Source organism: Manis pentadactyla, chromosome 10, assembly GCF_030020395.1.
Source record: "Manis pentadactyla isolate mManPen7 chromosome 10, mManPen7.hap1, whole genome shotgun sequence".
Lineage (NCBI taxonomy): Eukaryota > Metazoa > Chordata > Mammalia > Pholidota > Manidae > Manis > Manis pentadactyla.
This window is the reverse complement of record NC_080028.1, coordinates 5,518,693-5,540,951: the sequence shown is the minus strand read 5'-3', so window position 1 is coordinate 5,540,951 and position 22,259 is coordinate 5,518,693. Positions and strand designations below refer to the sequence as shown.

General features: G+C 45.3%; 1 protein-coding gene across 1 annotated transcript in view; it reads right to left on the bottom strand.

Moving 5' to 3' along the window:
• EFCAB6 (EF-hand calcium binding domain 6) overlaps nucleotides 1-22,259 on the bottom strand; it is a 209,668-nt gene that overhangs the window by 55,500 nt on the left and 131,909 nt on the right. The window contains 2 exon segments of the mRNA XM_057508338.1: nucleotides 4,734-4,852; nucleotides 10,963-11,059. Of these exon segments, the coding sequence (XP_057364321.1) occupies nucleotides 4,734-4,852; nucleotides 10,963-11,059 (216 nt within the window).

Sequence of the window (22,259 nt, the reverse complement as noted above, 5' to 3'; positions counted from 1 at the left end):
TCAGGGCCTTTTCCTTTTCTACCGGAATACTAACACACAACTTAACCTCTATCAAGAAATGTGCGTGAAGTGGGCATTATCTCCCAGACCTTCTCTCAGGCACACTGATTAGCTGGGTCTACCCAAGCGGGACCCGTACTGAAAATCCTGAGGCTGTGCCTCTCTGCTTCAGTCCTCCCTCCTGTGCGCTGTCAGGACATGCTGTCTTCACAGCTGTTCAGCAGTTTATTTAGATCCCAGATAGTTGAATTTCACCTGACGAAATGGGGCTACAGAAGGGGCCCAGAACGCTGAGCCTCTCCCTGGGGGGAGCCTCGCGGGGCCCAGGGCAGCCGGCCTGGGGGACGCCCCGGTCCTGGCACTGGCGTGCCCGGGCCCTGGCAGGATCGTCTGGTTAGGAGTCTCCTTCCCCTGTCCCAGGACTTCCACTCCTCCCGGCTCTGGGCCGCTCTGCTCACTGCTGTGCCCCTCCCCACCTCTGGCTCATGACTGCCCAGGCATCACCTCTCCTGGGGTCCCCCCCACCCCGAACACCCACATGGCTCACCCGGCAGCAGCTGCCTGCGCTTTCCCCTGCAGGCAGGCTACTGCCACCGTGTGTCCTGTTTGCCTTCCCACCGAGCTCTGAGCAACCTGGGTGGCGGGCACTGTGGGGGTGGCTGCATTCACCTCTGGGGCCCCTGAATCTAGCACAGGGCCTGCAACTCAGACAGTTTCAATGATTCCCTGCTTGATGACTGTTCAGATGAATGAATGAATGAACACACTTCCATCTCATCATTTATTCTTGACAGCCTCTCCGAAACCAAACCAAACCAAATATATTGCTCCGGAAACTCATCCTTAACAGTCCTAAGCTGGCTTCCCTTAGCAGGTTTCCTTTCATGACGGTCTCCTGCAGGCTTGAATATTTTATTCCTTTGTTCCTTGGTAAGCCAGAGTGTGACACAGCTCACTTGGCAGCCACGCGTTCCTCACTCCGTCCAGCCTCTGTGCAGTTACCTGGGGCCACCGACCAGCCCTGGGCGACGGGATGCAGGCAGAAGTGTGTCACTTCCAGGCTGAAGCCCAGCAAAGCCCCCGTGGGATCCTGGGGCTCTGCTGTCCCCAGTTGGTGAGAAGGACCCCTGTGGAGACGAGGGAGCCACAGGCCGGAAGTTGGCCAGATCCCTGAGTCACCACTTTGAAGAGAATTGTCCAGAAAAGCCACTAGACTTGCGGTAGACTTCAGGTGAATGAGAAATAAAGCATCAATGTGCTGAGCTATGGAGATTTGTGGGTTAATTCATTAATTTACTTCCACAGCATAAACTAGGCCCTGCAAATTAATCTGAGGCTCTGAAACAGTACACTTCACAGGTGCCTAATCAATGCTGAGTGATAATGGATGTTGATAATTTTTTTCTTGCCTATATTCAGCCGTGTTTTCTAAGTTTGTGTTTTCCAAAGAGCAGAACGTTATTTTCCTACTCACTTCCACCTGCCTAATTTTGGGGGCTTTCCTATTCTTATAATCAGATGCCCTGAACTGGCAGAGGGTGTCCGTTGGCCCCAGCTGCTCCCTGACTCCCTGGGGTCCCCACTCGCTTGCCCCCTGTGGGAAGACGCCCTCCTGCTGTTTGGGCGGCTGCACCGGGGTGACCCAGGGCTGGTCCCTGCCTTCTGGCTGCTCGGGGCCTCCTGCTTTGGGAGGTGCCTCTGGATGTAGAGGGAGCAGGGCGGGGTGGGGGCTGGTAGCTGTCTTGTCAGCAAATGGTGCTGCGAGGAGCAGGCCAGGAGGGCAACTGAGGGTGAGGATTCCAGCAGGCAAGACAGCGTCAAGACAGTTGGAGGCAACCTCCTCATCCCCAAGAAATATGTTCCCTGCTGCCCTGCAGACCAGTGGGGGCCAGTTTCCTGATCTCTGGGTAACACCTGCTCCTCTCTTGTTCTTCCAGCCCATGGGGCCAGCAGCGTCCTGGCCACAATCCCCCTTCAGATTTCCGGCCCTTCTGACATCTTTGTGATCGGTCACTGCGGTAAACCTGCCTTGGCAGAAATGTTGGAGTGGTTTTTGTTTTCCCACCTGGACCCTGGTGGATAAGCTCCTAGGGTGTCCTCGGTCCCCAACACCCTGCCTCCCCTCTTGAGCCCTGGAGGTAATTCCATGGGTGGCAGACCCATGGTGAGTTCCCCCATCTGTTTCTCTTCCCTGGACACACATGCAGCCTACTTCACCCAGTCTCTCCTGCAGACGGGTGCAGCCACGTGAAGGGAGTCTGGCCAAGTGATGGCCCGGTCCAGACAGTCCTCTGCACCCTCTGCCTTCTCTGCTGGTAGACCCAAAAGATCCAGGGGTTGGCGGGCCTCCTGGTCCCTGAGTGATGTGCAGGCAGAGCCGGCACACTAGACACCCGCACTAGACCGCGAGGTCATCACCAGGGCCAGCCCCTGAGCTGTCAGCCTTGTCTGTTTCCGCGGTTCGCCCACACTGACCAGCACACTGGACCTAACACAGCAGAGCAGAGGGAGGCAGAATGAAGTTAGGTAACTTGACAGGGGCCACGCAGGGCAAGGGGTGGAGGCGGGAGTCACGACCACATGTTTGGCTGCAAAGCCTCCGCCCTTCACCGCTCATCAGCGTCAGGGCTTTTCAATGGAGGTGGAAGGTCATTAAGGAGGTGGGCCTTGACCATGTCCTCACCAGATAAAACCATGAACTTTGAGTTGGGCCAAATCACAAATAATTCCAAGGATTCTGCCTGAACATTCGCGACTTGCTACACTAAGAGACTTTGCTTAGCGATAGCCCTAGCAACCAAGTCCGTTCAGCCAAGATTAGTTTTCTGCCACCAACACCAATCAAAATTCTTTGTCAACAATGAATACGAGCACCCCCTTTTGTCTTTAACTCCCCTAACTTTGGTTCCCTGGGGGACACAATTTGGGTTGCTACCTGAATCTGTGCCCCTGGAATTGCAATTCTGAGACCCCAAATAAATGCTTTTGTTTTGTTTCTATTCTTCCCCCCTTCTTTGGTCATCACCTCCCACGGCACACAAACAAAAGTGTGTGAGATTCTGGCCTCAAACAGCGTACAGCACAGGGCAGACATTTGTACATCTAATGATGTTCATAAACATGTAAGAAACTTGAGCCAAAAGCAGCAGTGAGCATCCGCCTCCCAGAAGAGTAGAAACTGCTCAGTCTCTGCTTCAGGATGAGGAACGTGTGAGCGCTCATGCTGCACACAGGAGCCCTCGAGGGGGACCCTTGACGCCAACACCTCTCCTTCCTGTGACTGGCACACAGCTGCCGGCTTGTCCTGCCCCATCCTGATGGACAGCAGGCTCCCAGGGCCCACCCGACCCAGTCCCTTCTCTGAACTGTTTCCTGATCCGTATCCCTACAGCATGGCCTGAGCCCCATTGTCCCCAGTGCTGGTTAGTGACACCCCAAAGTAAGGGCTGCAGCCCAGTGATCCCTGCTCTTCCTTTCTCCCTTGGGAGCCCCAGGCTGCTGCTTACAGAGGCCTCACTATCCATCCCCTGGGCCAGGCAGTCCTCCTTCACCACTGTAACCCCTCGGAACATGTCACGGGCCACGACAGCTTCCTGCTCACTCTGCCATGGTCCCCAGGACCTTTGCTTGTACCTCCCACCCTGCTGGCCTGTTCCTTCTTCTGGCACTTACTAAGGGCGACACTTCCTGTCCCCCAACAGCTCCCTGAGCACCGGGACCACACAGCATCATCCAAAAGGCCTACATAGTGGGGAGTCCATATATTTGCCAAGTGCACCCCAATCTCTGGATTACTCATGGGGACCTACTAAATCTACTGAAAAAGAATGTGAATAAAAAGTCTAAATGGGCCCTATGTTGGAACTGATCTAAAAAAATAAGGATTTTGTAAGAACTTCAAGTTGCTTTTCTAAATTAGATACAAAGCAGCCCACCTAATTCTAAACTCAGCCAACATTTCAGCCTTCCAGTTTGAACAGATGAAAAGCTAAAAAATTACATCAACTGCTTGGTGAGCTTGCGCCTGTGAGGACACACAGCGCTGGTAGACCCCCTTGCGGGGAACGCTAGTGGCAGCTAACATATAATGAAGGACAAAGCAATTTACCAGTGGACCCAGAACTTGGAACTTGTTAGTGCACCTTGAAATTTAGGCATCTACACAGGGAGTACTTCAACTGGGGGCCTGATTCAAAAACCAGTAAATCTAAAATACATTTTGAAAAATGTAACCAATATTAGATGCTATTTTCAGCTTAAGACACCCCTGGGAAACCACTTCAAGTTGCCAAAAGTTTGGTTATTTTCCTCCAACAAATTACTTATCCCTTAAACAGTTGTACAACATTGATTTTGATCTTCAGGCAAAGGGGAAAGGTCCTTTTTTCCTTTATCCACTGCGGATCTGTCTGTTGAACTAGTTGTATCACAGTTAAGCCCATGGAGAGTGGCTTTGTTCTCTAAAACAGTAAAAGCATGGGCTTGAACTCCTGGTTCTCTGGAAATGCCAGGCACTCCAGTCTCGTTCGGTGCCAAGTGGTCACCCTGGTTCTCCATGCTCCTGAAGACCAGCCTGCTGGCCCGGTCACTTTCCCTGTGAGCAAGGACACAGGACGCGGGACCAAGGTGACCAAGAGCGACCCCACCCAGTGGTGCCCAAGGACTGGGGCTGAACGAGCTGCGGCAGACAGCCCCGCGCCGGAATGCGGAGCCCACCTTCGGGGAACACTTACCGCATCCAGAGCTTTTCAAATTCTCTCGGAGTGAGGGGAATATCGAAAGCATACAGCGCATTCTTTATGTCCCGCCATCGAAGGATGCCGTTGCCCTCGTTATCAGTTTCTATAAAATTCTACAGGATTAGAAGACAGCATTTAGTAACATATAAAGTGTGTTTGTGGCAGCATAAAGGATTTTCAGTAGTCAATATCTGGGACAATCTAAGACATTTTTCTCCCCATCCACCTGCTGAACCACCTTTGTATCTAAGTTTCTGATACCGTTGTCATTCCTGTAAAGGAGGTGATGGAGCAAAACACGAACAAATATGTGCTGGAAGGGGCTTGTTTCTGGGTGATGAGCTCATTACCCAGGTAAGGATAATGTGGTGGGAAGCCATGCCAAGAAGAGGGACAATGTTTCTTTAAGACTTAAAGAATGCAGAGAAATATTACCGAGTATCATAATTCTTCCAAGTGGTAAAGACACCTCAAGACAAATGCTGGGCATAGAAGCCACAGGGCATAAATATGCAAAGAAGTAAAAAGCTAACCTTTTCAAACAATAAGGCTTCTCTCTCACTTACCAACTTCACATTTCCCTGTATGGCCCCGGAAGATGACTGGTTAGCCAGAGACGGGTAAGATTCCTCAAGGGAGGAACAACCTAAGACAGGCACAGTCGCAGGGGGCCATCTGGTGAGAAAATGGGGAGCAGCAGAGGTGAGGCTTACTTAGAATCTCCCCCCTCATGTTCTGAAAGAAATCTTCTGCATACATGGATGTTTATTGCCCTGGTCTAGCTCGGATTAACACATAGTCTACAGGCACACACCTGATCATCTACATTTGCTCTCTTACAACACTAAACTATGTTTTCTACCTTTATCTTGTATCTACCTACCACTTCAGCATTTTATTAAAAATAATAATAATAAAGAGAGAAATGTGGTATCCACATATAAATCAAGTATAAAAACCAAATGAGTATTCATATTTGAACTGACTGTGTATAGTTCATAATGCATTAACAAAACCGAAAGCTTCTGTGATGACTGCCCTTGTACTGCTCATCATGTAACTTATTCACTATGTAAGAATTTGTTCTCCATGTAAGAATTTGTTCGTTATGCATCAGAAGATTGGAGACTGACGAAAATTAGGCTTGGGGTGGATTAATGATTGTGCATTGAGCATTGACTCCCCTATACAGAAATTTATTGTGGTTAACAACTATTTGATCAATAAATATGAGAGATGCCCTCACAAAAAATATATATATATATATATATATATATATATATATAAACACACTTCCAATTGTAAAATAAATAAGTAACCGGGATGTAATGTATAGCATAAGGAATATAGTCAAAATATTGTAACAACTTGGTATGGTGATAGCTGGTACCTAGAATTATCATGTATATAAATGTTGAATCACTGTGTTGTACACCTGAAACTAATGTAATGTAATACTGTTGTCAACTACCCTTCAATAAAAATAAATAAATTAATTAATTAATTTTAAAAAAAAGAATGCAGAGAAATACCAGGGTGCTTGAGTTTAAAGCAATGTAACAACACACCGGACCTAACGCAGTTAGGGATCCAGTGATACGGAGCAGCTTGTTGATCAAGGTCATGTAGGCAATTCGTTTACAATAGAGTATCCAGGTACCCTCATTGAGATAGGTTAAAACATAACGAGCATTCTGGCGGAACCTATAGTACACTAACAGCTCCCACTGCAACATGCCTGGGGGCCGACTCTCCTTTACCCTGGTAGTGAACGTATAAAAGGCCTGGCCTCGCTGCGCTCAGGGCTCAGCCTTGGATATGAATCTGCTGAGCCCCTGCTGGCGCCAATAAACTGCTTCTCGCCAAACGTCTCGGTGTCCCGACTCCGTGTTCATAGTTCCCGCGGTTCCTGCAACAGTAGTCATCTCAGGTATGTGACCTGGATTCTTCTAACGACCAGTGAGGGTTCAAAGAGAGCCACTGGCAAAGGGGTAAACCAGAGCCCGGGCGATGCGGCTGCAGCACACACTGCCTGAGGTTATCATCTCAGGGATGCAGGGGACTCGGCTCTCAGCTGTAAGAAGGGGAACGGGGACGGATGAGACGGTACCAGTCTAATGTCCCTGAGGGCCTGCAAAAGGTACCAGGACTGGTCAGGCATTTAAGAGGACCACGGACGAGAGGAGCAGGGAACACACGGCTCAGCACTGTCTTACACTGTTTGCAGGTCGGCTCCTTTGAGCCTCCTCGTAGCAGCACTGTGAGGTAGACAGTGGGCACACCTACAGAGTCCTCTGCCAGCATTATGGCGAGAACGGTGAGAGATGGGGGCATTCCCATTCCACTCAGGAACAAGGCAAGAACGTCTCCACTGCCCTCCACCCCGCATTGTATGGGGGGTGTCGGCCAGTGTGGTTTAGCAAGAGAAAGGGATAAAAGGCGTAACGGTATGACAAGAAGAGACACAACTGTCATCATTCATAGACGACATGATTGTGAGTATAGGAACACAAAGAGGCCACACGTAAATTATTGTAATAACGGAATGAAGCAAGAAATCTGGATGTTACATCAGTAGGCAAGATCATTCACATTTTTATATACCAGCACAGAAAATGAGCTTTAAAAAATCATATTTACAACAGCATCAAAACTAGAAAGTCCTCGGAATAAATCTTAGAAATGGTTGCAAGATCTCTACCCAGAAAAGTCTAAAACTTTATTGAAGGATACTTAAAAAGATCAAAATAAATGGAGATACACTCTGTTCAAGAACCGGAAGATTCAAAATTGTAAAGATCACTTCTTTCCAAACATCCTAATAAATTTGTTGTTTCTTTGTGGATGTTGAAAAACTGACTAAAAACCTCTGGAAGAACATGGAGGAGGGACTTGCCTACCAACTAATTAAAACAAATTCACAGGTTATGGTGCCTGCACAGTCATGGGATCGGTGCCAGGACACACTGCCCCTGGAACAGGATGAGGAGCCCAGAAGCACCCAGGGGCTTGACGCAGGACAGAGGCGAGGCTGCAGAGCCGCGGGGGAAGGACCCACTCCCCAGCAGCAAGTAGGAGGACAGTGGGGTCTCTGTGCGGAGGATGGAGCTGGGTCCCTGCGTCACGACACACGTGAAACAGCCCGGGCACGGGTCAGACCTGCGCGGGAAAGGTGAGCTTGCCAGGCTCCTGGAAGAGAACGGGGGAGAGTGCCTTCGTGACTCCAGGGTGGGACAGGACTTCTCAAACAAGGCCTACGGGGAAATGTCAGTCAGTCCGACTACTAGAAAGAAGAACTTATATTTATTAAAAGATACATAAAAATGGTGAAAATGCAAGCTGGGAGAAGACACAGAAGATTAGTGGCCAAACCAGAGTACCAGTCCCTCCTGACAATGAGAAGAGAACAGACAGCCCTGTGTGGAACTCAAGTCTCAAGCAGGCACCAAGGACTGATGAATAAATGGAAAGATATTTGGTCTCATTAGAAACAGACAAATGCTAATTAAAATGACAACGAAACAGTGTCACACACCCACTGAAGAGGAAACCATTAAGAGGTCTGAGGCCCCTCAGTGCTATAAAGCAGAGTTAAGGAGCTGTGACTGAAGTCCAAAGGCCCACAAAAGCCAAAAATACTCAATGCCAGGCTCTTCACAGCAGGTGCGTGCTGGCCTCTGGCCTAAGATGTTGACAGCATTCTATTCCTTTGGCTGGATGGTGGTTATGGGTGGGATACAATTTGGGATAATAAAATAATAATAAAACCTTTAAACTCATTTAAACTTACATATACATTATTGTTATAATAATATACACATACATGCATATATGCCTGTTATATATATGCAGTATATATACATGTAACATATATTATTATATTCCACTGCAGAGTCACAACTTAAAAAACAATTATGCTTTAAAAAGGCCACTCCTGTTGTAACACACACGATTCTGTAGGGTTCTTACTGGTGTTCAGACCACAAGTCTCTTGGGAACAGGGATTGTGTCTTTACTCTTTTTTGTCCTTGTGCCTTTAATATCTTGCAACAGTGCATAGTTCATAATAATGTCTGCTGAAGAAGCCAATGAACTCACTTTCTGAAAACACTTAAACGGAAATGAGCACTTAGGCTCCGATGTGTTTTAAGACGTCCTTGGGGGGCCTGGCTGAGCGGCTCACCAGGGGACCCCGGGCGAAGATGGCCAGTGGAGGAAACACCTGGAGCGGTGGCCAGGGGCCAGGCGCGGCTTTATGACACTCTGCCCTTTGGACGTTAGCAGGCCCTGTTTGGTGAATCCCCAGGGAAATGTGGCAGAAGGGAGACAAACCACACCTGTGATCTCTTTTATGATTTGTAAATGCCGAGACCCAGAAGTAAAGAGTCTCCGGGTGCTCCGTTGTGAAAAAATGACATTGTCATACTTATTTTTAGAGAGTTATAAACATGCATTTTAAAGAGTTATTTCTTCCAGTCTTGCCAGAATTGTAGGAAGCACCTTCCAAAGGCGAATACCCTCCCTGTGCAGTCGTGTAAATTGTGATTACGGTGTCAGGATGGGGAACGTAATCTGACAGTGACAGTTGCACCCACAGGACAGCAGAGCTGAGATTTAGGGGTTAATTTTTGCCCTTAAAATACACTCATCTTCTTTATGTGTCATGGGCTTCCTGCAGGTTTAGAATTCTGGAGGAATTCCTTCAGTGCTTTACTCAAAATAAACCAAAAGAGTGACAGAGATGTTCAATATAATAATAATAAAACCTGCAGGATCCTTTAGTCCTATGGGATTCAAGAGAGGTGTGGGGGCCATGTGAGGCCACAGGCACGCATGCTCCTTTCCCTCCCTCCTCCGCACACACCAACAGGGCCCCTTCCCACAGCCCTGCCAGACGTAGCTCTAGAAGAGAGGGAGGTTTCCGTCGCCCAGAACTGAGGCTGCTGGGTGAGCAGCAGAGTGCCCGGGGCCCCCCTCCGTCCTCTAAACACAGTTTGGGGCTCCGCAGAACACCAAGGATGAAGATGCCTATGAGAGGCCGTGGGAGTCAAGGTGTGGAGAGGCGAGTATGGAGGACACCCTCTGAGGAGTGAGGGTGCACACAGGCGCAGGGGTCAGCCCGGCAGAGCAGGGAGAGAGGGCAGGGAGGGGACAGCTCTGGAGGGGAGGAGGCCAGGCCAGCTGGGCAGAGAGCGGGGCTCGAGAGAAGGGGGCCTTGGCTTTAACAGTTCAGAGCTGATGGAGCTTGAAGGTCAGAGCGGAGCTGGGAGAGAGGGCTTGGAGATGGGGTCAGAGAGCACGTTCGGCCCTCTCCTCAGCGGCCCGCTGTTCACAGCTCAGTTTGACCTGCCCTCCTGGAGGACCGTGTGATCCTGGCCTGGGCAGCACGCTCAACTCAGTGAGGACAGAGGACCAGAGAGAGGCAGCCCATGAACTGAACAAGACTTTAAAGATGAACTTCATACTGGACACAGGCCGAGGTAGAACAACATAGAAGAACATGACCAAGTGGAACACAGTGGCGACGTCCCTCAAGATGATGTGAAGAAACTTCCATAACACATTTTTAAAATGCTTTTTAAGGTGAAGTTTTTGCGTTCTGCAATGGCGACCCACATCCTCGGTTTCGGGGGGAACCCAGTCTCACCCCACTCAGTTCTGCTGTCTGGTGGGTGCACCGTCACCGTCAGATTATGTTCCCCACCTTGACACCATGATCACAAATTACACAGGGAGGCATTTGTCTTTGGAAGGTGCTTTCTACAATTTTGGCAAGACTGGAAGAAATAACTCTTTAAAATGCATGTTTATAACTCTCTGAAAATAAGTCTGATGGTGTTATTTTTCCACTTAAAAATTTAATTCCTATCAAACCCGAGAAAAGGCCAAGAATTTCCGTCCATGTAACTCCTACAATTACTTATTTTTCTAAACATCAGTTCACCTTGAGTGTGAGAATTTATTTGGAAGAAGTTATTTAAAAATTAAAGAAGTTATATGGGTAAATGTAGTGACAACAATGTTGCTCATGTGAAACCTTCATAAGATTATATATCAATGATAGTTCAATAAAAAAAACAAAAAATAAAAGAAGTTGCCAAATTGGGTATACAAAGTTGTTTCCACATCTCAGCCACTGGATCTAAACAGCCTGACTATATCAATGATCTTGGGACATTGAAATAGATTTCCTTTCCTTTTAAGGACATAATCATTTTCTTACCTTAGACAAGTCTGACCATCTGGTTTTTGCTTTGGTAACAAGATACTGATGAGCCTGTTCACAAGCTAGTTCTGAATCTGCAACCTTCTGTTTTGGTCTTAAAAGAAAAATAAATAAATAAATGTGTTTAAATTTAATGGACTCATTAATCTCCCAAGGGGTTCCCCTATCCCTGTTTGTTTCAAAGATACCATTAAAGTGTTATTTCACATCTGGTCTAACTTAATTCTTAAAATACAGTCTTATTTCCCCAGCTGCGTGTTAGGGAAGTCTTCTTAAATTTTGTAAATCCTTGTTTATTTTCAGATAAATGCTGTCCAACTTTTTCTGAAGCTCACAAAGCAAACAGGGCTCTTATTCTCAGATGGGGAAAACAATGTAACATCAGATGTCTTTGGAAGAAAACAACTAAAAAACTTTTATTTCTGGATTTACAGATCGGAGTGATAATGCAGACTCTAGTGACAGCTCGGGGACAATGAGGAAATGTAGTTTACAGATTTCCGAACCTCAGTTAATGTTTAAAGGTTAGGCGCATAGTATGTAAAATGATCAAAATTCTGTTTATTTGCTCACAAGATGACAAGACTCTGAAAACACTTAAAGAAAGACCCCGTGTTCACCACCTTGGCCAGGCCGCAGCGAGGTACACGGAGACTGTCTGCAGGAATGTGGGATGCCCGGATTCCTCCACTCACTAAATCAGGGGGGCGTGAGAACCTGTAAAACCTCTCTGCAGTCGCCCTGCTCCTTAGAGGCACCTACTACCCCATTCCAGGACCTGGAGCTTCTCCACACCCAGGTTGGCACCTGAAACACCCTCCCTGCAGACCCTGGAATGCTCGGAATGGTCCTGTAGCAAAACCAGCTGTACACACAGCCCCCCAGCTTCCTGAAACAAGACCACATCTGCGCCCCCGCTGGGAACCCATACTTATTCACAGGCACATGGGGTGGGGTGGGGGGTGAGTGCATCTTGCCGAAGGCTAAGGACACCTGACTGAGGACCCTCCTATGAATTTCTCCTCAAGGAACCCCAGAAAACCAGGGTGGGGGACAGCAAGCAAGCCTTATGTAGCCCCTTTAAAGAAGTATTGTTTAAGATCTGAAAACGATGCACTCTCGGGAAGACTCATGCCAGAAGATGATCATCAAAAAACCCCAACAAAGATCCACGCACTGCTACAGCTGTAGATGCACTCATCCCACCAGTTCCTGGACCTGCCATGGGAATGAGGAAGGAGATATCCAAGCTGGCCTGTGCATACAGTAAAACAACAAATTTGACTGGATCTATACTGTTGGAACTCAACCAAGAATTTGGAGAAGTGCAAATTGTAGCACTCCAAAGTCTTACAACTACAGACTATTTACTGTTAAAAGAACATATGGCATGTGAACAGTCCCCAGGAATGGGTTGTTTTAATTTGTCTGATTTCTCTCAGACTGTTCAAGTTCAGTTGGACAATATCCACCATATCACAGATAAGTTTTCACAAATGCCTAAGGTGCCTAACTGGTTTTCTTGGTTTCACTGGAGATGGCTGGTAATTACAGATATGCTTTGGTTATGTAACTATACTCCTATTATGTTAATGTGTGTGCGCAATTTAAGTAGTAGCTTAAAACCTATATATGCTGAAGTTACTCTACAAGAAGATATGTCAAAGAAATAATCAATCTTCCCATGTTTTCTTCCGCCTGCTACTTCTATAGCTTTTCTTCTTCCTTCCTAATTACAACCCTTAAATAGAATTCGTGCCTCATATCAAATTTACCGAGTATCATAATTCTTCCAAGTGGTAAAGATACCTCAAGACAAATGCTGGGCATAGAAGCCACAGGGCATAAATATGCAAAGAAGTAAAAAGCTAACCTTTTCAAACAATAAGGCTTCCCTCTCACTTACCAACTTCACATTTCCCTGTATGGCCCCGGAAGATGGCTGGTTAGCCAGAGATGGGTAAGATTCCTCAAGGGAGGAACAACCTAAGACAGGCACAGTCGCAGGGGGGCCATCAGGTGAGAAATTGGAGATCAACAGAGGTGAGGCTTAGAACCTCACCCCCCCTGTTCTGAGAGAAATCTTCTGCATACGTGGATGTTTTATTGCCCTTGTCTAGCTTGGATTAACACATAGTCTACAGGCACACACCTGATCATCTACATGTGCTCTCTTACAACACTAAACTATGATTTCTACCTTTATCTTGTAGCTACCTACCACTTCAGCATTTTATTAAAAATATTAATAATAAAGAGAGAAATGTGGTATCCACATATAAATCAAGTATAAAAACCAAATCAGTATTCATATTTGAACTGACTGTTTATAGTTCATAATGCATGAGCAAAACCGAAAGTTTCTGTGATGACTGCCCTTGTACTGTTCACTATGTAACTTATTCATTATGTAAGAATTTGTTCTACATGTAAGAACTTGTTTGTTATGCCTCAGAAGATTGGAGACTGACGAAAATTAGGCTTGGGGTGGATTAATGATTGTGCATTGAGCATTGACTCCCCTATACAGAATTTTATTGTCGTTAACAACCATTTGATCAATAAATATGAGAGATGCCCTCACAAAAAAAAAAAAAAAAAAAAAAAAAAAAAGGACAGACTTCCAATGGTAAAATAAATAAGTAACCGGGATGTAATGTATAGCATAAGGAATATAGTCAACATATTGTAACAGCTTGGTAGGGTGATAGCTGGAACCTAGAATTATGTATATAAATGTTTTACCACTGTGTTGTACACTTGAAACTAATGTAATGTAATACTGTGCGTCAACTACCCTTCAATAAAAAATAATTATTTAAAAAAAAAAAAAAAAAAAGATCTGAAAACGAACTGCTTATAAGAAAATGAAATCTAAAGTCAGCCGGCATGTGCCAGTTGAGAAAGCACAGGAATTTGCATTCCAAACCATGGAACTCGAAAGGCTATGCGATCCCCTCGGGAAGGGCTGCTCTGAGTGCGCCCCTCTCTCTGTATGTGACACACGGGTCAGAAGCTCTGGGTGGGTTCTAGGTAGTGGCGGGCTCCACAAACTCAGGGACCCGTGAGTGCTGGGCACCAGCAGTCACTTTACACACAGAATCTTGGGCTTTCACAGTAATGCTCACACTACCATCGCACTTTGCAAAAGAGGAAGCTGTGGTCCAGAAAGGCTGAATATTCTGCCAGAATCGCACAGCCAGTACCTGAGAATCCTGGCATTTGAACTCAGGTCTCCGAGGCCAACACAAGGCTGGCCTTTACCCCTCCCATTCCCATTTTCACCTGAAGCGACTACACAGAGGTGAGGCCCACCTTTCATTTTCCCACGCTGAGGGTTTTCTTTCCCCTTAACATTTCTATCTCAATTCAACAAAGGAAGTATTGCCCGAGCGCTATGGAGTGTCAGGCCCCACGCGAGGGCCTGGAGAGGTGGACCTGTGACTTCCGCATGCCAGAGAAGGCACTCCTGCCTTGCATTTTGAAAGCAGACAGCAAGCCAGGTCTCAGCAACTAGAGTCAAGAAACTAAGCAGTAATAATTGCTCTTCATGTGGCTTCTCCTTTAAATCCCTTCTAAGAAATGCCTCTGCTCTCAGACGGCTATCCCTCAAGTTCCTTGATGGCTGACAGAGCCTAGCACCCACTGGTCACCAGTTCATGGGGCCATCATTACCCAGAAGCCCACACCACGCTGCTGACAGACCTGTGTGTCACATGGAAGGAGTCTCATTCAAAACAGCCCTTCTTCGGTGAATGATGTAAACTTTGACAGCCGTGATTTGGGAAACAAAAATTCTTGCATTTTCTCAATTGGCAGGATGGTGAGGGCCCGCTGCAAACTGGTGGGTCCTTCCCCCTCGTCTCATGCTGCTGCTGAAATGGGCCAAAAGAGGACTTACCTGGTTCCGTTTCCTCTCCTGGCAGATGCCACTTGGTGGGGTCTATAGGTGAACTACGGCTGGCCCATCTTCCTTTACTGAGACCTCCTCTCAGTCTTTCAATTCACCAGTTACTTCTATTTTGCGAAATCTGGGCTCCTCATTGACTTTTCTGTTACATGTGACCCTGTTAACCATTTCTCCCCTCTCGAGTTGCCTCCCTGATGCTGCTGTTTAAATGAGGCCATGGGCTGGGACACCCACCCCAGGGCCTGGCAAACGTGCGCCCTCAGTCAGTGTGGTTTTCCCTGTTTACCTGGTTTTCCCCACCCTCTCTCCTCTCTCCTCCACCTCAGAGCCCACTTACTCTTCTGGGAAGTCATCCCTTCTCATGGCCCCAGCAACCGCCCTGACGCTGATGGCCATCCATCTGTACCACGAGTACTGCAACCTCACCTGCTTTTCTGTTCCATTTCTCTCCAACTGCCTACTGGACTTCAAGGAACAGTGGAATTTCAGGGCTGCAAAGTGATCTAAAGGTCAACCTGTCTACTCCTCTATCACTACTTTACCACTAAAGGTTTTAAAAGCTTGGCAGGATTATGTTGCATTTTTACAACTATTGCTTAAAAGGATTATAGGTCCTTATGATGCATATTCCCCTGACTGTGCCTTTAGGACCCTCCTCAATCTGACCTGCACCCAGAGGTCTTCCCCAAAAGGATGAAGACCCTAAGAGAGATGTCCTGTCTCTGCTAAGTCAGCACATCCAGACTGATATCTCACTATCTAAACATATCCAAATAGCTCCCACCAACCCAATTTCTTTCTATGCCATAAGCCTTGATTATTTTCTTAACGACCCATGCTCAAACCAGGGACCACTACTGATTTTTCCACCCGTTTCTCCCTTGTCCCATTTTACATACTTGTCTTCTCTAGAGAGGTCAGAAGGTTTTTCTATAGCCTTTTCCAGAAGTTATTACTTCCTCTCCTATCGCCAGGCTCTTTGGATCTTGACGATCAGTCAGATCCAGCCTTCCTATCAGGCAGTCTGTCAGTTATAAACACAAACAGACTCTTGTTCTGTGCTGCTCTAGGTCCTGAAGAACGATGATGAGCAGTGCAGCAGAGCCCATATCGCAAGGAGCCCGTGCTCTGCTGGTGGGAATTTAGAGCAAACACAGGAAAATAAGCGAGTCAGGGAACTTCAGATGCCGAACCTGTTGGAATGGCGGGTGGGAGGTGCCCTTAAGGCCAGGGAGCATTTCCGGCAGCATAATAGTCCTGAGATGTGCTTCTGGTCCCAGTTAAGGTGGAGAAGGCACACACTTCATCCTCTCTCTCACTGACTACAACTAAAAACTATAGATACAATATAAAAAGTAACTCTCTGAGGACACTGAACAGGGACAGGAGGCTGATGGAGAGGGAGATCAAACTCGAAGACTCTTACTGTGGGGAGTTTCATGTTTTTTTCCCTCCCACATTTCCAGCGTAGGCTTAAACAGGGCAGTCCTGATTCTGGAACTGTGTGGTGGGTATGGACAGAAAAGCAAGCCTGTTTTCCTGACCAAAGAACCAGGAAGGAGTGGCCCTGGAGCATGGAGTGTGGGGGAATCCCCCCTCTTGTCTGACTCTCCAGTCCTGATCCAACGCAGGCCCAGTCACAAACAGCACTTTTGGGTCGGTGCCAGTGATAGCAGTGGCCAAAGTAACTACCCAAAACTGAAATTCTCTCCAATTAGAAGACATGGAAAAGGGGATCCCTGTGTTCAAAAAGTGTTGGGAGGAATCCACGATATGTTTTTTTCTTTCTTCTCTCACCATGTTGTCCTAGAGGTGGACCTACTCATGGGAAGTATACAATAGCAAAGATACACTAAAACCTAAGATTTTCCAGCCAGAATACCAAAAATAATTGAATAAATAAATAAACAATAAAAAAGGATCCCTAGGGGATGGAGAGTGGAAAGTATGGGGAGAAATCAGAGAGAGAAGTGAGCTGGAAAAAGGAATGCCTAAATCAGCACGGGAAGTTCCAGGTTCACCTCTGACGTGCACACGTATGAACGAATGTAACTCAAAGCAGCATAGCAAAGTCCTTGAGAAGATTGGTCCCTGGGTGCTGCACACGTGAGCTGGCCTGGGAGAGCTACAAGAGCTTTGAAAACTGAACTGACATTGAGACCACAAAGGGCAAGTCAAGACTTGCAGTCTGAAATTAACTGGATTGATTATCTGCTAAAAAATAACCAAAAAAATAAATCACACCACTGAGGATTTTAACAGGGCCAGAATGTCACAATACAATATTAAAAGTGTACATGATGCAATCCAAAACTACTTGATATATTAAAAAAACCACAAAATCCCCAAAATTTTCACAGTAAAAGACAATAAACATTAACTCCAAGTGACCCAGATGTAGAAACGATCATATTTTAAAGCAGCTATTATAGCCATGAGGTAAGAGTGAATGTCCTTGAAATAAACAGAAAGACAAATTCTGAGCAAAGAAATAGAAGTTTGAAGAGAAAAAGAAAAAGAAAGAACTAAGTGGAGACTCTACAACTGAAAAATACAACAACTGAAATGAAATTTTCACTGGATTGGCTCAGTGACAGAATGGAGTGAGAAGAGAGGAATGAGTCAATGAACCTGAGACAGCTGAACAGAAATAATACCATCTGATCAAAAGAGAAAAAAAGGAAAAAGAAGACAGCTTCAGGAACTATGTATAGGGACCTTCAAAAGCAAAAGGTCTGACATTCATGTCACTGGGGTACTGAAAAGATAGGAGAAAGAGATTGGTTCAGGAAAAAATTTAAACTTGAAGCAATGATAGCTGAAACCTCCCTGTATTTGATGAAAAACATTAAATTTACATATTCAAGTTCAACAAACCCCAAAAAATATTAACTCAAAGAAAATCATGCTCAAACACATCATACTAAAACTACTGAAAACCAAAGGTAAGGAAAAAAATCTTGAAAGTAACCTGAGAAAAATAACATATGCCAGAGAGCGGGAAAGACCATTTGAGTGACTACAGATTCCTCACCCCAAACCATGGAGACCCAAAGACAAAGGAACCTTTTTAAAGTGCTATATCGAAGGAATTGTCAGACCAGATTTCTATATCCAGCAAAAATGTCTTTTAGGAATGAAGGAAAAATATATTCTTGATTAAGGGAAACTAAGACAATTTGTCTCCAGTAGACCTGCTTTAAAAGACATGCTAAAGGAAGCTCTTCAGAAAAAGGGAAATGATAGCAAAGAGAACTTGGAACTTCAGAAATAAAGGAAGAGAAGCAACAATGGTAATACAACTATACCATTTTTCTCAAAAACACATGAAGCATAAACTGATATAGCTAGAAAGAGAAATAGACAACTGCGAAATTGTTAGACAGCAACACTCCTTTGTTAGTAATAGAGAACAAACAGACAGAAAACAAGCAAGAACATAGAAGACCTGAACACTCAACCAACTCGATCTCATTTACAGAACACTCCACCCAACAATAGCCAAATACATATTCTTTTCAAGTATATAGGGAATATTCACCAAGATAGACCATTTCTTGGGTTGAAATAAACTTTAACATTCAATTTGTTAAATTAAAATCATACAAAGTATTTCTGACTATAACAGAATTAAACCAGATGTCAAAACAGAAAGAGTTAGAAACCATGCAATATTTTGCGATTAAAAAGCACTCTTTTAAATAATCCATGGCTCCAAGTGGCAGTCTCAAGGGAAATTAGGGCTATTTTGAACTGAATGAAAATAAGAACTACAACATACCCAAATCTGTGGAATGCAGCTAAGTCAGTGCCTACAAGGAAACTGATAGCATTGAGAGCTTATATTAAAAAGGAAAGAATCCAAATTTAAAAAATCTGAGTTTCCAACTTAAGAAAATAAAAAAAAGAAGCAAACTATACTCAAAGCAAGAAGAAAGAAGGAAATAATCAAGGGGAGAAATCAATAAAATTGAAACAGAAAAACAAAAGAAAAATCAATGAAACAAAAAGCTGGTTTTTTGAAAATATTAATTAAACTCATAAATCTTTAGCTAAAAGGATCAAGAAAAAAGGAAAGAAGACATTAACTACCAATATCAGAAAGAATGGGGTATCATTAAGGATCCCACAGATATTAAAAAGATAAAAGTAGAATACTATGAACAACTTTATTGATATGAATTTAACAACTTTGATATAAGGAACCAATATCTTAAAAAACACAAACTACAAAAGGTCATTCAAGGAGGAATAGAAACCTTGAATGATCCTCTATTAATTAGTTGTATTTACAGTTAAAATCCTTTCAACAAAGGAAACTCTAGGACTTATTGATTTCACTGGTGAATTCAATCAAATATTTAAGAAGAAATAACAATTCTGTGTAATCCAGAAAATGAAAGTGGATTGGCATTCATAACTTTTATTCTTAGAGGTCTTCCAAAGAATGCAATTTTCAAAATGAAATTTTCTTTATGAAATAAAACTCCTTCTATCTTGCAATTACCATATGGATCCACTGAGCCCTCTGATGTATCTATGATACATTATGGGGTCTTAGTAACCTTGATTTTAATTTTACTAGACCTATTTCATTATCCTAAGAGATAATCAACATTACTCATTGTTTCCAACTATGTTTAAAAAGAGAGATTAAATAATGGAGTCACCTAGCAAGATGATATAATATTGAAATGAATCACCATTATTACACCACTCCTGTTTTCTGACTGCACTGCCCAGAGTATAATAGATCTTTCAAGAAGGTGACACCATCTTTGTAGTCTTATGTTAGTCTTCATTAAACTCAGTTGAAAACTCAGAATTCTTATTTCATGCCCAAATGGCAAAGGGAAGAAAATTGAGATAGGAAGATGTTTCACAATTGTTAGATGAATCAGAAGATGAATGTACAGGAAGAAAACAGCACTATAGAGTCCAATGATGATGGTGAAATTGATAATATAAGCCAAATCTCTTGCTGAGTGAATGATGCATTTCTAAGAACAAAAGGGAAATTTGGTATTTCCATTCAGTCAGTCATTCAACAGGAAGGACTTGATCATGCAATATTTTTTGACAAGAAGCTGGGCTGTCTAATTTTGCTAAAAGGACATGTGATGATATTCTTTAATCTTTTACGATGTACATGCACCAAAATGTGCATGATGTAGGTTGTCAATAGGTAAATGGACAAGGCAGGTATGTTTTAAACAAGGGAATCTATTGGAAAGGAATAAATGGCGTAGACAGGTCATTGGACCCGTCATTCTGACTGGTACTTATACACCTAAATATGAACACTTAATGAAGCAAACAAGATGGTCTTTTCTCTTCACCAGAGTTATGAGCCCTCAGAGTTTTCAAAAGTATTGTGTCTTGATGACGCAGGTGGAAAGTGAGGCCCAGAAGGCAGAGCGGGGCTGGCTGGCTCCCAGGAAGGGATGGGGTCCCGCTTCAGCTGGCGGCGAGGAATGAGGCTGGGACAGTCAGGGAGGGCGAGGTCCCCAGGCAGTGAAAGGGGCCCTTCCCAACAGGCACCCTGGTTTCATATCCCTGCCCACCACCTATCACCTGGGTCCTCTGGACAAGTCATTAACTTTTCTCTAGGTCCCAGTGCCTTCACTGGGAAAGTTACATAGCAATGCCTCCTTGTAGGGCTGCGGGGGTGTGGAAGGCTGTCTTCATGAAGCACAGGCGTGGGGTTTGGCCACAGGGGGGCCTCGCTTTCTAACGCAGTACCTTGTTGGGGCCTCAGGACTGTCTCCACAAGACTCTTGGAGCCCATGCTAGGTGTCCCTGGGCTCGGGCCTCTCCTCCTTTACATCTGCCCTCTGCTCTGGGGCTGCTGAAGGGTCTCTGCAGCACAGTGCACTCTCTCACTCAACAGCATAAAACCCTCTCCTGCCTCCTGGAAGGAGAAACGTCTCATCCTGGCTCTCAAGCCCCTTCGGAGCCAGCCCTCCTGCCTCTCTAGGTCTCCCTTCCCACCATGCCCCAGCACGTGCTGCTTCTGCACACACATCCTCCCCACACTTCCCGCACGTACTCAGTGCTCCCACCTCTGGTTTTGCAAATGCTATTCCCTGGCCTTGAACCACCAGCTGATAGCCTATACCTGACAAACTCCTACTCACATCTCAAGACCCAACCCAAATATCCCAATCCTCAGGTGGGCCTGGCATCTCCCCTGCCTGTGGAACTCCAGACACCTTTGTATTTCAATATAGCTCTTTGTTTTTGTACCTGTCCCACACCCAACCATAAGCACCTCAAAGGGAGGGTTTTTAATTCATCTGTGCACTGCCTAGTCCTGGGGCAACATCTAGCACACAGCAGACCCTCAGTAAGTATTTGATGAATGAACAAATAAATACAAATAAGTAGGTTGAATCACATGGAATGGGAAGATTGAGCTTGTGGTTGAAAGTTTTCCATGTTCATTCTGTATACAATCTCCAGAAAATCCTTTCTGAAGGGTATTTTTTGTTTTGTTTTTAAGTAATCAAGTCTCATATTACAGCGCCTCAGAATTGAGCAATTGAAAGCAGGTGTCCAACTCACGTGTTATGTGATTGCTTTACTTAGAGACTATGGTTGTTTTCTTTCTTGCTGGCTTTTATTTTAAGACAAAATAAAACCAACAAATTCCGAGGGAAAAACTGAAGCACAACATCAGAGGTCCTCTGCAGCCCAGCCAGGTGTCACAGAGCCTGGCCCAGTGACAGAGGCTTCTGGAGGCTCCTTGCTCCAGGCCTGGGAAGGGGTGCTTGTCTGGGGCCCCTGGGGCCGCGAGTGCCTCAAGAGCAGACAGCCTAGTGAGTGTCACCACCGCGCTGTCTCATTGTGGCAGCAAACACAATTATCAAAGCAGATGGTAACCTTTCAAAAAATACTAATATTACACTTAGAATAATTGGTCAAGGAGGATCTGAATGGCTACTTCACTCATGCCCATGGGCATTCAACAGATCTTGAGGGGGAGCTGACTGACAGGTACCAGGTTACACGGGAGGCCCCATTATTGCTTCAAGGAATGTAGCCTTTTACTGAGAGAAAGCTGAGGACACAGGGTTACAGTTCACAGCTCGGCTGGATGCTGAGATTCTCCTCCTTGTGAGTGAGGCTGGCATGGGATGGGTGGGGCTCTCAGGTGGGCACTGCCCAGGAAAGGGCTGGAAGATGTCTTTGTGTCTTCTAAAGCAGTTGGCACGGCTGACTTCAGATTTATAAAAAGCATATGTTTACTGATGTCCACAGTAAAAAGGCCGAAATGATACTCAGCTTCCATCTATTATCACAGGGTGTTCTGAGGTCACCTGTTCACACCATTGCCTGAGTTAGCATTTCAGTGCCTGGAGGAAGTTCTCATGTTCTCTTGGCA